The sequence below is a fragment of the Rhizoctonia solani genome, chromosome 13 (assembly GCF_016906535.1).
Source record: "Rhizoctonia solani chromosome 13, complete sequence".
In the NCBI taxonomy this organism is placed as follows: domain Eukaryota; kingdom Fungi; phylum Basidiomycota; class Agaricomycetes; order Cantharellales; family Ceratobasidiaceae; genus Rhizoctonia; species Rhizoctonia solani.
The window spans coordinates 530,015-544,806 of record NC_057382.1 but is presented as its reverse complement, the minus strand read 5'-3'; the positions used below and the strand labels follow the sequence as shown (position 1 = coordinate 544,806).

At 49.1% G+C, this 14,792-nt stretch overlaps 3 protein-coding genes across 3 annotated transcripts; all 3 read right to left on the bottom strand.

Annotated features, from left to right (window-relative positions):
* Positions 1 to 329: 329 nt before the first annotated feature.
* Positions 330 to 9,296, bottom strand: RhiXN_07024 (Fungal specific transcription factor domain; the record flags this gene model as incomplete). The annotated part of the gene is made up of 20 exons (XM_043326840.1): positions 330 to 518; positions 569 to 700; positions 753 to 1,259; positions 1,315 to 1,592; positions 1,652 to 1,988; positions 2,046 to 2,231; positions 2,286 to 2,304; positions 2,357 to 2,424; positions 2,992 to 3,162; positions 3,215 to 3,340; positions 3,396 to 3,890; positions 3,941 to 4,146; positions 4,256 to 4,427; positions 4,504 to 4,753; positions 5,290 to 5,614; positions 6,102 to 7,607; positions 7,659 to 7,817; positions 7,869 to 8,604; positions 8,657 to 8,782; positions 8,835 to 9,296. 20 exons carry the CDS (start codon positions 9,294 to 9,296, stop codon positions 330 to 332), a joined length of 6,450 nt encoding a protein of 2,149 aa, XP_043185312.1.
* A 443-nt stretch (positions 9,297 to 9,739) lies between these two features.
* On the bottom strand, positions 9,740 to 10,963 carry RhiXN_07023 (uncharacterized protein; the record flags this gene model as incomplete). Its single annotated transcript, XM_043326839.1, has 2 exons — positions 9,740 to 10,233; positions 10,294 to 10,963. The coding sequence occupies 2 exons, from the start codon at positions 10,961 to 10,963 to the stop codon at positions 9,740 to 9,742; spliced, it is 1,164 nt and encodes a 387-aa protein (XP_043185311.1).
* Positions 10,964 to 12,045: 1,082 nt separating this feature from the next.
* RhiXN_07022 (cytochrome P450 family protein) lies at positions 12,046 to 14,150 on the bottom strand (the record flags this gene model as incomplete). Its single annotated transcript, XM_043326838.1, has 9 exons — positions 12,046 to 12,114; positions 12,170 to 12,269; positions 12,341 to 12,772; positions 12,833 to 13,292; positions 13,346 to 13,531; positions 13,592 to 13,697; positions 13,757 to 13,815; positions 13,873 to 14,029; positions 14,088 to 14,150. 9 exons carry the CDS (start codon positions 14,148 to 14,150, stop codon positions 12,046 to 12,048), a joined length of 1,632 nt encoding a protein of 543 aa, XP_043185310.1.
* Positions 14,151 to 14,792: the final 642 nt, after the last annotated feature.

The window sequence follows — 14,792 nt, the reverse complement described above, 5'->3', positions numbered from 1 at the left end:
AAAGATATGGTTCTAGTCTTTAATCTAAATGTATGTACTAGTGTGTCTCTTATGGACTTCACCTGACACATTGAGGTTGATGAACACATCCAACATGCCTCTATAATCAAACTCGAATCGATAGTATTTTCAACTCATGGGTGCTGTGTGACCGGTATGTCCATTTTTGTTATTTAGAGAACCGAGAAGTTACATATTCCACTCTAGAGGAAGCAATCGCATTACAGGAGATTGTACAATATTAGTATACGGCTCAAAATGATATCTTCTAAGCAACATAAACATAAATACTTTTGTCTCTATCGACAGTTATATTGGAATTGGAAGTGCTATTGTCTTGAAGTGATGTAATCGCTCCACTTGAACGGCCGACCGTTGGCTGCTGCACCGTGCCACAGGTGATCTAAGACTGGCACCATATCACTGCCCGGCAGTAGCCAGCACTCATTGTCGAACGAATCCAAGAGTCTTTCTCTCACCAATGCTCTTTGCGTTTCGTTGCGCGTACACGCTCCAGCCTATACCAGAGGCAATTAGCAATAGATCCGAACGACACGATAAGACTTACTATGAGATATTGGAACATAAAATGGACGTTAACTTTTGGAGGCTCCTGCCTTTTGACTGTTTTAAACAGCTGAAATATTTGTCGTACCGCCGACTGAACTCGAATGTCGTTAGATGAAATCCCACAGACTGCCTTGAATAGGGTGAGCTCAACCCAATTGTAATACTATCGACAAGCCACCTACCATATACAAGTAAATCAATAATGCTTGGCGCCAACTCTCCACAACTGCTAGTCTTGCTATGTTCCTCCAAGACTCTGTCTGGTCCACAAGGGTCAGTCGTACTTTGTAGGACTGTAAGCGATGCTCGATCATTTGCCAGTCGGGGGCCACATAGCTTTTTGTACAGCGGTCGTTCATCAAGGCGATGCAAATCTGAAACTCAAGCGGACAACCATGAACCCATTCGATGGGGTGGATTTCTGCTTCAGGACTCAGGGTGGCGGTCTCGTAGTCTACCACTTGGGGTAGTCCATACGCCATAGAACAGAGTACATCCATAAGAGCAAAATGACCGAGCTCAAATCGGGTCGAGGTGATTACTTTGGACATGCAAACCGCAGGAGGCCCACTTGGGTCGGGCCATAGTCCAGGGTCTGAGTACACGATTTCCAGGAACGTGGGGGCCGCGTTGCGAAGTAGCCTGTAGGCATTGTACCCGTTTGATACCCTCATTTTCAGGAAGGCAACCTAATCACAGGAATATATAAATGCTGGATCAATGAAAGAGACTACACTATCGTACCTCCAGGAAACCATTAAGTAGATACTGAATTTCTTGTTGGTTTAGACGCCCAGCCTTTACTGCATGAAGATGATTCTCGAATCTGTGGACGGATTCCTTGAACGTTATGCGGTTGTTGCTAGAATTCCCATTAAGCATAGATTCGACCATCTTGGCAGCCAAAACGACAGCACATCGAGTAATACTCGATGCCTGTATGCGATTAACAATCACACTCCGAAGTAATGTTGCATGATGGTCCCTAGGTTTGAAGTAGACCGAGTCAAAGACTCGTTCGACTGACTCAATAAGCCCGAGTTACTTACAGCAAGTGTTAGAATAAAAATGAAGGACTTACACAGATTTAGGACATAATTAATTGAATGTCTCTCGCCTAGGGACAGGGGTGATAACCTCTGTGCAGTTTGAGCGCCAACCAGAAAGTTCAGTCTATATAAATTAGATAGGTGCGATGGTTCGGCATTGGTTTCTTCGGGGTCGGCCGGCGAATCAAATAATGGCGAGGACAATGCATTCCAAGGGGAATTGTTTACAGTCACCAGGGACGAGTGGATAGGAGTTGAATCAGATGAGGCTTCTGTTGAAGGGCTGCATCCAGCAGGTTCGTAAAAGGGAGCTTCATAATATCCACCAAATGGGGTATTCTGAGGTCGCAAGGCGAAGCTGACCGCTAGCTGGTTGCACTCTCGTCAGATCCAATACCAGAAGGATGCGGGTTGGGCATAACCTACTTGATCGCTATCCCCAATACTACTACCTTCATTCTTATTGACGCTGGCAAGTGGCCGAGAGTGTCCTTCCATATACCCATGATGACTGGTTGCTGAGTTCGATTTGGCAGCTTTTCGTTGCTGAATATGATCGTATCCTAGACAATCGTAACCACCCTCAACGCACTTTTGGCATGTTGGACGGCCCTTCAGAAAATAAAGCGTAAGCTTCAATGCTTCTAATAATACTGGTGTTCTTACCTGGTCACATTTTTTACGCCTAAGGCAAAGTCATTTATCAATGTTTACAACAAGCGCCGAGCGTATCTTACCGACGTTTACAAGTCAGGCAACTCGTTCCAGCCGGGCCGGGAAGACGCTTCGGTTTCGTTGACGAAGCCTGTTCAATCATATATCAAATCAAAATACCAAAAGGTCGACCAGTTATTTGAGATTATCACGCCCGGTGGGTAATTTGCAGTTGGGAAACTTGCAACCACTCCTCCAAGTCGTCGCGCGCTCTAAGTACGTAGTACATGGGAATTCATATGATAGCATATTTGATGATGTAATCTATAGCTCGGCGCCGACGCCGCGCAAGCGCTCGTATTCCACGTCTGCAATACACGCAACCCTATCCTCCGCCGGCCGAGATGATTCATCACCGGAGGTTGGAAGTATAGCTGGTTGGCTGATTTCAATATACAGATGCGGTGAACGTACGGGAATCCCCACTGGAAGTATGGTAGAACTGTGGTGCTAACGTCACGAGCAATCGTGAAATAACAACGATTAGATACTACAGTACAGGGAAACACAACGAACCAGCGTACGAAACTCAATAATTTAATGTTCTATGTCCCAAGCATACCGTATATATCCCCAAACGAGGAAAAAGACCCCGAAACGGACCTCCGAACAAAAGACTTTATCCTTCGACTGTAAGCGTCGCACTCCTTGAACGGACGTAATCATCCCAAGTGACTGGCCGGCCGTCACGGGCAGCTCCACGCCACAAGTGATCAAACACAGGAACAAAGTCAGCTCCCGTGAGGATCCACGAATTTGCCTCTCGGTACGCATATATTCGGCTCCTAAGCATGGCACGGTGATTTTCCGCTCGAGCAGCTACGCTGGCCTACAATATTACATGAGTGACATAAAGACGAAAAAAGACTAGGTAGACATACAATGAAGCACGGTGCAAAAAGATGTATCCCTAATGGGTTTGTACTTTGAACTGTGCTAGATAATAGGAAAATCTGTCGAACAGCAGCCTCGACACGCGGATCTGCCGAGTCAGCGTTGCACATACCCTGCCGAAAAACCGCTATATTGAGTTGTTGATAGTACTCAAAAGCGCAAACTCACCATATACAAATAAATATAGATGGCCTGCCTCCAGGATTCTTGTACCGCGAGCCTCGCAACAGTCTTGCATGAATCTTTATCCGGATATGTAGACTTTGAGTCCCATTGCTTCAAATGCATTTCAATCTCGTGCTGGTCACGAAGAACAAGAGGACGATTATGTGAGGCATTGATCTTGGCAAGCAAAACGATAAACGGCAAAGGACAACCGTACACCCATTCCAAGTAGCTCTTGTGCACGTTCATCGGCTGGCAAGTTGTATCGTATTGAAGGATAGAAGGGGTACCAAAAGCGAGCGCACAGATAATATCCCAGAGTATGAATTTGGATAACTCATATCTGGGAACGGAGATCGCATAGGCAAGGGATACAGTGGAGCCGTGTGACCAAACGAGAGGAAAGTTGGCGGCAAGCTGATACCATAGCGGCGTGGTGTTCCTGAAGATTGAATAGCCTGCCGCACTATTAGATACCATACACGCGTAAAGGCACAGCTATTTCGCCCGAATCAGCATGCGAACGAATGAAATGCAATTGAACGAACATCCAGGGCTCCACTGAGGCGCGTTGTGGGGTCAGAGTTCACGACCAAGGGCGAGTTTGAAACGATCTGTTGATGAAAACGGCGAATTATATCGAGATAGTTTTTTCGACCCAAACCATCCAGCAGCATCTGTGTAATCTGGGCACCAAGGTACATGCACCATCTCAGTAAATCGGAGCGGTACGCACGTCGGGCGACTGCAGCGTCTGCTTGAATCCGACCCGGCATAAAAATTCTATACCCGAGTCTCGACACTCGAATTACTCTGAGGTTAAACAGCCGTGTTCGATCAAACCTTAGTATATTTGGACTCACTTTGGGACAGAACCAATTCGACGACCTTGTTTATATGCTCAGATTCCAGGCGTAATATTCGTGGAATGCTTTCGGAATGCTGCCGTTCACAAGAGCCGGTGGGCGTTACGGCCGCCGTCACCAGTTCCGACCTTCTACGTTCTGGAGGTTTGACAGGATGGGCTATCAATGCCTGTATTTAGAGGGAAATAATAATAATAATAAAACGTCAATCTCGTTGAGTTTGGCTAGAACGTGCTGATGCGAACCTGAGGGTGATTGACAGGTGTTAATGGGGCCGGAGATGATTTGGCGCTTGGTGGAAGTCCTTGGGCGTCGGAGGATGGCAATAGCATCGGTTGATACGAAAATAGTGGGGTCTCCGCCAATCTCTTTGTCCTGGAAGTGAGGGAGTTGTGGAGCGACTCAAGCGAGTCCAAGTAGGCATATCCTAAACACTTGAACTTGCCCTGCTTGCACCGTTGGCACACTGGCCTTGTTTCGTCGCATTTCTTTCGTCTAAGGAGAAAACAATAAATTAGAATGACTGGTATAAATATTTTACCACAACCGCAACCTACCGTTGTTTGCAAGTAAGACACCCCCGAGGTGATCGAGTTGGAATATGAGCAGACATACCAAGCACCCAGAAGATATCGAAAATATGCAGCAAACTTAAACACAGATACACACACAAACTGACGAGAATAGCGATTTAGGCAAGGTCTAGAATGTGCTCATAGGAGATCAGTTGTTGGAGGAGTGGTCGGTAAAAGGACCAACAAGGTACGGCTTATTAGACGTGGTTGTCCAGGGTAGCCTCGGCAAGCTAGTCGAGTCCGAACCAACGACGTCAACAGGATGGGTGACAACCAAGGAATACCAATAACATATAGACTAGTTTGCTGATCCCATCAGGAATTATCGACTAAGTTTATGACTATCGCATATTTATACGATCACACGACGTTACGATATTGGCCAAATGTCACAAACTTCCCGACTGGGATTTGCTTAGAGTGTAAAGGATCCCACGAGAAGCCAAGCGAACGTACGTAGACGGTCGTTGTGGAGGAATCATGAAGGGTTCTTCTCGTTTATCCTCCGCAGTTACCCTGAGCACTGCCACGCAGATCGTTGCAAGGGCGACATACATCAAGCCGGCCGCAAGGAGTGCCGAAATATGTAAAATAGTTTGCAGTTTGCTCCCGCCCCGTAACGAAATGGAAAGTCTAAGTTGATAGCTATAGCGTTTGTGGGCTGAATTCAATTGTTTAATTTTGATACTCCACGTATATGTGCGTATGGGTAGTGGATGGCGTTTGACGGCAAAGTTGCCCAAATAAGCAATATTCAAACTGTTGCTTTTTCCAAACTTCCCTATGGACTCTCGCCGAGTTAGCTCGGTCATCGCCGGGCGATCAGCGCGAACTGTATTCAGTCTGTGGCCTTGTCACGAGCTTTGATTCATGAGTCAAGTGCCACAAGTTAGCCTATACAGTAGGCGGGTACAGCCTAAACAACGTTACAATAGACTGTAAGCGACAGGTGGTAGGCGTAAAACGGTACCCCGCTGAGGCTTTTCTATATACCATGCTCCTTGTCCGTTCGTCGCGCGCTTACGAACTAATGCTGAGTTAACCTTGTGTCGTTTTCCTTCCCAAGTTTGTCTACAGCACACACACGCGCGCGATGCGTCAACTCTCATGACATAAACATACAACACTAGACCACCAAAACAGCAAGAGAAGAAAAATAAATGGCAAGGGAGAAAAAGAACAAAAAAAAAAAAGAGATGGAACTACTATAGAGACAGATAATACTGCGTTTTATCCACGCCTCGAGAAAATCTAAGCGCCCACCTCACCGACCCGGGTCAACATCTCCAGATCCTCAAACAAGACATTATCCAAGCCCTCGATGCTCATCATCATCAACGCATCGTCGGACCCAATACCCGACAACCAGCCGCTCCCTTTGGCACCTTCGAGCTTCCCTCCTCTCACAGGCCAGCCAACTTGAACTTCCTCCTCGAGATCGTCTATGATTCTCAGAGCCTCCACGACCCTGCGAACAAGGCATACAAACGGAGACCGCTGCGCCCACGGCGTGTTCGTCTTTTCCGAGGAAGGATCGTACTGCGCCATACGGCACATCATGCGCAGCACGGACGATCCCAGCGCACGGTGGTTCGTCCGAATGTCGGCGCGCGTAGAAGGAGACAGCGAGCATGCCAGAGCGTACAGCCCGAGCGAAACTCTCTCGGCGTACGCCATCCACGATTCGAACCGAATGAGGAGGAACATGTCATTCTGTTCGGAGGGCAGCATCTTGGTCAGGGCCATGAATACCGCTTTCAAGAGCGGCGGGGAGACAGTGCGCTGGAATACTGCCCGATTGGCGTCGGCATGTGCGATCCTGGAGAGCGCGTCGAGTGCTATTTCGGTCGAGAGGGAGAATCGTCGGTTGGGCAAGAGGTGTTGATATAGTTGGACCGGAGGTCGTGTGTCGGTTGGGTCCAAGAGGAAGGAAGCCATTAGTTCGAATAGTTTCTGGGGTGTGGGGCTGGATGGGTTTAGTCGTAGGTGCAACCCGAGGTTGGCGATAATGTGTAATACGTCTTTTCGTACTCGGAGGAGCTGAGAAAGATTGAGAGGGGACGCAACAGGCGAAATGGAGATATCGACCCCGCTATCCCATGCGAACAGCCCATCAGTTTGGGTTTCCTTGCCTTCTCGGAACCCAATAATATTCGCCAGGACGTCTACAACTCTTGACCCGTCCCTCGCCATGAACTGACAATTATCCGGCCCGATCGAAAAGTTACGGAGCAGGCGGACAATCGTGATGATCACATCCGAGCGCACCAGACCGGGCGGAGCGACATCTCCATAATTCGAAGTCAAGTCGGGCTCAATGTCGTCGGCCAGCAAGTCATCTTCACGCTTCACACTCATGTCGCTCCCAACCGCACCCCCGTCCCACCCTCGTCCCCGAGCTCTCAAACCAACACCTGCCTCGGCCGCGATCCTGACGAGTTCGCGGTGGGTTCGGATGGGGACCTCTTCGTCTTGCTCATCCCATAATTCTGCTCCCCCGTCCTCTTGCTTGACGGGCGCATCGTCTTCGTGCTTAATACGGTTCTGGACCACTTCTCGTTCGGATCCCAGCGGACCGCCCAACCACCCATCTCCCTCTAGCGCTGCGCTCTCCAAGAGCTCAACGAGAACATCCAATAGATCTTCGCATCGTATGAGGGGGAAGCTTTGTTGTACATGGGAGGAGAGTGTGGAGAGTATTCCAAGTGCATAGCCGAGTGAACGGGGGGTGCGAGCTCGGAGGGAGAGGGTTATGGATGTGATATCGACAGTACCTAATCGAATAACATTATGAATTGAAGCAAAATGAGAGGAAAGGGACATACCAAGCTCGGCTATCTCTCTTATATTCTTTTCCATGCTCCCCTGAGCACCAATGCCAGCCATCATCCCATCCAAAGCACGTCCACCCCATGTCTCAACGTCCAGCCGTAGGGGAACATATTCGATTTTAGTGCGACGAGTGGCAGCAGCAGGTGCCGGATCTAGTGTACGAGGTCAGCCAGTTGAACTATTAAATAAGAAAAGAAATATACCTCCGACTTTAAGCTTGGCCCTTTTCTCGTCCTCGTCCGGTTCGCTCTTCCTCTTCCCGCCCAACTCGACAGGGACAGGCGCAGGTGGGGGCATCGTGCTCCCGCTTGGTCCTCCAACACCATGACCGACCCCGACTCCAACTCCAACACCCAGACCCGGATTTGGACCATTCGAAGCAGGATTTTGCATAGCGTGCATCTGAGCGGGCGTAAGTGGCGGCTGCTGGTTTTGTTGCTGGTGCATTTGCGCCGGAGTCATCTGCATCGCTCCGAGCCCAGTCAAGTTGTTCTGCATGACCCCGCCAGCGAGGTTGTTCTGCATCACGCCTCCGATCGTAGGGTTCTGCATGCCCCCAAGCGCCGCGGGATTTTGCATGCCCCCTAGTGCGGCCGCTGGATTCTGCATTCCTCCAAGCGCCGCGGCGGGGTTTTGCATCCCGTTCAATGCGGGGTTTGCCATACTGGCCACACCCAGGCCAGCAGCGCCCAGTGCAGGGTTCTGCATTGCCCCGAGCGCAGGGTTGCCCATGTTGTTCTGCATGGAGTTTTGCATGCCTCCGAGAGCCGAGTTTTGCATGGCCCCGAGAGCAGGGTTGACCATACCGGGGTTCTGCATGCCAGTGACACCCATGCCCTGTTGTTGTTGCTGGTGTAGCTGAGCGGGCGTTAAATTCTGTTGCTGTTGCTGTTGTTGCTGTTGAGCGAGCATCTGGGCTTGCTTTGCTTGTGCAGTACGCTACCAAACCAAGTTAACAACCGAAAAAAGACAATAAGACATGGGGACATACCTTCATATGCTCCTCGAGTGGCGCGAGCACAAGAAAGTAGAGCTGAGGGAGCTGCCCTGGGACTTGGGGCGACTGCTGGAATCCGATATGATTCGCAACAGCATCCCACTGGCCTCCAGCTTGGATCTACAACATCGATAAGCTCAAGTGGACGATCAAAAAAAAATAGTAGACGTACTCGCTGCATGCCACCCGCACCCGTGACTGCACTCCAGAGCTTGAACAAGTCGATGTCCCCGGTGCGTCCAGGGACTGCCCCGGGCAGCCGCAGGGCACCGAGTCTGTTGTCGGACGCAGGCTGGACGTTCTTGAGTGGACCGGTGTCGGGGCTATAGGCGGGGTTGGGCTGGCCGCTGACAAACGGAGGCAGTGCAATGCCGCGCTGCGCCAGGACCTGAGTAAGCATGGCGAGAAACTGTGCGCGTTGCTTGTCGCCCGGTACATTGGGTGGTACGGGGGGAGCCATTCCGTTACGCATCGCTTGTTGTTGCTGTCCGCTCGCAGAAGTCGCACGTAGTCGTCCCGCAGCAGTGAGCAGCGACATTTGCTTCGCCAGATCATTGTTCATGTTGTTCATGTTGTTCATGTTGTTTAATCCGCCCGAGGACATTCCGGTTTGCCCAAACATCTCTTCGCTCATCGTGGCAATGGGAGGGCGACGTCGGCGCTTGTCCCTGCAAAACCACAGGTCATGTGACTCCTATGCAACCTGCTAGCCGCCACCCGCTGAGATCTGCGCGACGAGCATGGGTTTATGCGTACAGTTCGTAGAATTCAAGAGAGGATGCACTGATCTATGCGCGAGAAACTGCTCCTAGAAGCTCGGCGCTCATGCAAATTGTGCCTTATATACAGTTTGTCGCTTCGGCGCAATTTCGCACATAGGCACAGATCTCCCGAGCGTGTGCCAAACCAGGGCCCTACTCGGGCGTAAAATGACGGCACCAACACCATCGATACTTAAATAATAGTACACATCCAGACCATTCAGCCAGGGAACATCCGCAAGGCCATGTCTATAAAAGTCAACCTGGGTTCAACAGCCTATCATACATCTCCCCTTTCACAAAAACCGCTGCTCCCCTAATACCACACAGTTCCCCTTTCTGCAAACCTCGGCAAATCCCTATAATCCGTTCGGTCCTTTGCAACACTCCACAACCACCCATCCAATTCAGGCAGCGTCATGTTCTTCCCCCATTCTTCCTCGCCTTGTCTCGCGACCCTCACTATCTCTTCGCATGCATCTACAGCGGCCGCACGAAGGATGTATGCGTTTCGTGCGTCGAGCAGTGGGCTTTTACGAGTTGGAGAACCTCGTTTGGCTTCGCTTGGTATGGCAGCCTCGTAGAGTTTAGTAATTTTGTCTGGATTGTTTGCGTCCGGGAATGCTTCTTTCAAGGGGGCAGGTCCGCTAGAAAGATCTAGGATTCCGAGATGGACAAGCATAGAGGGCAAGACGTTATCCGAAAAGACGGGCAAATTACTTGTATCCGGGACAACTATCCCACTCGTTCCTTGGAACCGAAGGGTAATAGCATGCACAAGGAATAAAGCCTTTTTGAACAAATACACCGCTGCAACAAAAATCCCAACCCCATAAATACCAACCAACCAAATAAAAAACAAACACTCACGCTGTCCATCCACAACACCCATATCCCTAAACCCCGGAATCGCCTTGACCAGCCTCTCAACAAGCACCTCCGCGCTTCCCTTGGCAACTTCCAGTCCCTCAACCACAAACGCGCCCAAATCGCTATATCCACCCTTGACGAGCACCTCTCCAGCCTCTTTCAACGTCCTCGTGATCAACCCTACGAGCTCACTCAGTTGTCCTCCTCGCTCCGCAACGACTAGACCAGGTATCGTCTCGTGCGCCCGTTCTTCATGAATCGACACATTCAACAGCTGCGCAATCTGCCCGTCTGACAATTCGGTCCATCCTCGGGCGGACATGAGCGAATCCGAAGAGTCAATGTACATCCCCATAACGAGCAGTCGAATATTATCATACGCCCCTCGACCAGTGGCTTTGTGCAAGGCTTCTCGGTACCCAGACGCAAAATTCAACAAGGCAAGAGTGGCAAGAAAGTTGAGCTCGGATTTGAGAGATGGGAAGGAGAGTGGGAAGGAGATTCCATGGATGGATGCGAGTCGGGAAAACGTATCGACTAGAGCTGGGGCACGCAACAGTGCTTCGATTTGGTTGGGGGGTATCGATATGCCTGATGCGGTGCGGAGAGCGCGACATGATTCGCGGACCGAAGAGATGTACGATCCTGATGGTGGGAGAGGTGCGGACATTGCAAAAAGGTATAGTAGTTTGTACGTGTAGTCTAACTAGAGTTTATGTATTATGGCCAAAATCGAGGCGAGTCAGGCCAAGACCGAACGATTCAAGTGGACTATACACGCAAACTAATGGTCGCATGATGGATGATTCATCTTTGCCCGTGACTGCCATTGGATGGTCACGTGTCCGCGTTTGGTCACTTTTAAACTTCCTCTCTCAGCTGTCATTGAGTCCGGTTTACCTGACTGCAACTACAGCAGGTATTTGCCTGTTTGATACCCTGGTATAGCCTTATAATAAGGAAGAGCGCTCATCTGATTATGCTTGTATGCGCAAAGTCTGGATTCAATGCGCATTTTCGTATCACCAACATCTATAATCTTGGACCCGAAACAAACCACGAATTAACATACGGAACAGGAAATCAACCTATGAACGACAAAGTCCTGCTTGCCTGGATATAGATAAGAACCGTGTACTCAACAAAATTCGAGGATTACCCTGGAGCGCTTCCGGACTCGAAGAATTATATGGGGTTGTTCGGGCGGGAGGCAAGAAGCGATCACTAATGGTTTGGAGGCTCAAGTGAGATACAACGCCCTCATCAATCACACACGTACTAGTATGATGCTCAGCAGAAACGATGATGGTTACAACAAAATCACCCTCATCCAGAATTTAATAAAATAATGGGTTATTGCAAGAAACCTGCGTCACAATAAGCGTCTGACCTGTGCTCAGTACCACATTTGCATGTTCAAAGCAAATTTCGATTGTTAATTTATGTTCGGTCTATCAATCGATTTATTAAGATATAGAGATGCCGCTTGGCCCACTCTCTAGCATACTTCAAATTGTTTCTGGTGTTACGAAAAGTGGAAAAATAAATGAGACGTTATGAGTTTCACCTGAAATCGATCTTGTGTTTACTTGGCCTTATTCACAACTGTACGGTTCAGGACGGGATCCGGAAGCTCGCCGACAACCTCCGTAAATACCGCAGAAAGACTAGAATTTGGCTTGCAGTAAATTAATCTACCCTAGGTATATCTATTACAGGGTACAGGCTTTGGACCTCTTGATAGTGACTGAATCAAACCCTTGGCTTGATCGAAACCTCACAATCCGTTACGTTCCTTACGAACCCTTCATCTACCACGAGCTGAAAGATATCACTTCAATGGCGTTCATAATCTCCGGAAAGCTAACATAAGTACCTTGGTGGCAGGAGTGGCCAAGTCAATATCGTATCGACGGAAAAATGCTGAAGCGATTAGCAGGAGATTCATGTTTGCTAGGTTACGGCCAACGCAGCCACTTTACGTGCAAGCCCAGAATAACATGAGTCAGTAAAACGCTAAGTATATGCGTCAAGCTAGCTTGCTCACCGAGGACCAGTCGAAAATGCCACAAAATACTTGTTCAACGATGCAGATTCATCTTCTAGCCAGCGTTCCGGCCTGTATGCCTCGGCATCAGATCCCCACACACTGGATCTGTTGGTGCAGTAGGAGGATATACTAATGACACTTCCCGCGTTGAACGTCTGGCCAGCAATCGTCAGATTCTTCCCTTCCGGCACAACCCGCGGAAGTCCAGCGCCCACTGTTGAGTAGAGACGCAGAGTCTCCTTTACACACGCATTAAGGTAAGGCAAATTCTTGACCTGTTCAAATCTAGGGATGGCGTGGCCTGATTGATCTTCATCGAGATCATCCTGATCTACAACCGAGTCCATATCAATCAAGTCGAGCTCCTGTTGAAGCTTCCTCTTGATCTCAGAGTTCGAGGCAATATAGTAAGACATAGCAGCTAGGGAGCTAAAAGTGAATTGGGTTAGATCGGGTTAAGCTCGGAAAATAGGTGTTAGAGATGCTCACTTGGCCGTCGTATCGCTCCCGGCGCCAAGAGTCACGAGGGCCTCGGAGTCGATTTCCTCTCTCGTCAATGGGGACCCATCGACATTTTTTACCTCGAACAATTTATCTAGCAAGTCCACGCCACGCTCTTTATCTGATTGTCCTTCTCTCTCGATCCTGGAAACTCGCGCGTTGACCGCGGCCTTGACCGTCTTGAGAAAGTTACGGCGAACGATTAGGTCAGGAATATGCCAAGGAGTACCGTAGAGAAGCATTTTCTGAACCCATGGGGGATATGAGCCCAGAGCCATTGCACCCTTCCCGCCGGCTGCTATAAAATGAATTGGGGACATCCCTTCAACGTTCTTCTTTGAGGTGAGCGATAAAAAGGCGGGGGTCGAATCTTTCTGTCCTTCTACCATCCCAAAAGGCAATCCCAGAGCCAAGTCGCTAATTATATCGAACGTTAGATAGGCGAACTCTGTCAAGCGGATGGTTTAATCGCGTGTCAGTCGGTGGTTAAGAGTAGCATACGTAGGGAGCTATTGATGACTGCTCGGCCATCTTTGGCAACCCAGTTGAATCCTGAATTGCCCATAAAGGCCTGCTTGCATCGCATGTCTAATTGAGCACAGAGCCTTCGAATGTGTACCCGTACGCGAGGCTCAAAGGCCACGATATTCTGGGGACTGAATATATTTGCAATACGCTTGCGCTTCACTGATGGCGATGCGAGTCCGTTAGGTAGCCAACTAGCATACTAGATTGAATGTGACATACTGGTATGGATGGCCTTCTCTCGCGAATTGAAAATATCCTCTTTGCCATTGTGAAAAGCGTCATAAAACTCGGACTTGAGTGTACCACTCGAATGTCCATACACAACCTGTTGACTTAGAAGTCAGGGTCCTAATGGATATGTTAAAATAATGGATTTGTTACTACCTCTAGGGCATCGGCATCGGCGATGCTGATATGGTTGGGACCAACTCTCACGAATTTTCCTGTTGTTATGAGGCATTATCTTCCGCGTATTTCTCCTGCTAGCAAGGGTTCCTCACCATACTTGTTATGGAGCTCGAGAAGATTCTGGTAGTGTCTGCCGGAAGTAGCACTATTCGCTAACCACGAGCCAGTGAAGGATGCGAGCCATGGACCAGAAAATCTGCGTCGGTAGTTGTGGGGATCGAGCAAGTAGGGAACAACATAGTATGTGATCTGCCATGGTTCTTTAGGTTAACTCAATCGATTTGCTGAATGCACTTTGAATACATACCAGCAGGACTCCCGCAGCAGCGCAGCAGTGAGCACCTGAGATTTGGGTGGTCTCGATAAACATGATTATTCGTGAGCTGCGAAACCAATTCGACAAGGCCTTTTATACACCAGCGAGTGATTGGGCGAGCCGCAACAAATTCGGGGCGGCGACGCTGGCTACAACCCATGATTATAGGTTGTACGAGAAGACCCATGCACCCATTGTCTCCCGAACCCGCGTGAGAATTGTCGAGAATACTATGACACCCGTGTAGCGACACCAAATGAATAAATATGGAAGGTTGTGAATTATACCCGCGCAAGATCCAGCGGTTAGAGAACAACACATCAAATCGAGTTTGCCAAAAGAAGCCCAGCGCGTGAAGCACAGTTAGGGCCAATCAAATGAATTTACCCGACCCAGGAGTCTCGTGACTTCCTATTAGTTTTATTTTTCCACAAATAGTATCAAAACAAACCTTGTGACCCCTGGCTTTCGTTCTATACGACTGCGGAATCTGCTACTGCTACAGCATTGTCAAGTTGAACAGTTCAGGGACTATTTCTCAATGACTTAATCGATATTTGAGCAACATTACGCTCGTACTTCTACATCGGGCAGAAACATGCGTCTCTTTACTTGCTTGGAAACAGAAAGCAGTTGAACTTGGGATGAATCCTTGATCACATTCACCAGCAGCTATGGCCCCATGAGAAGCCAAAG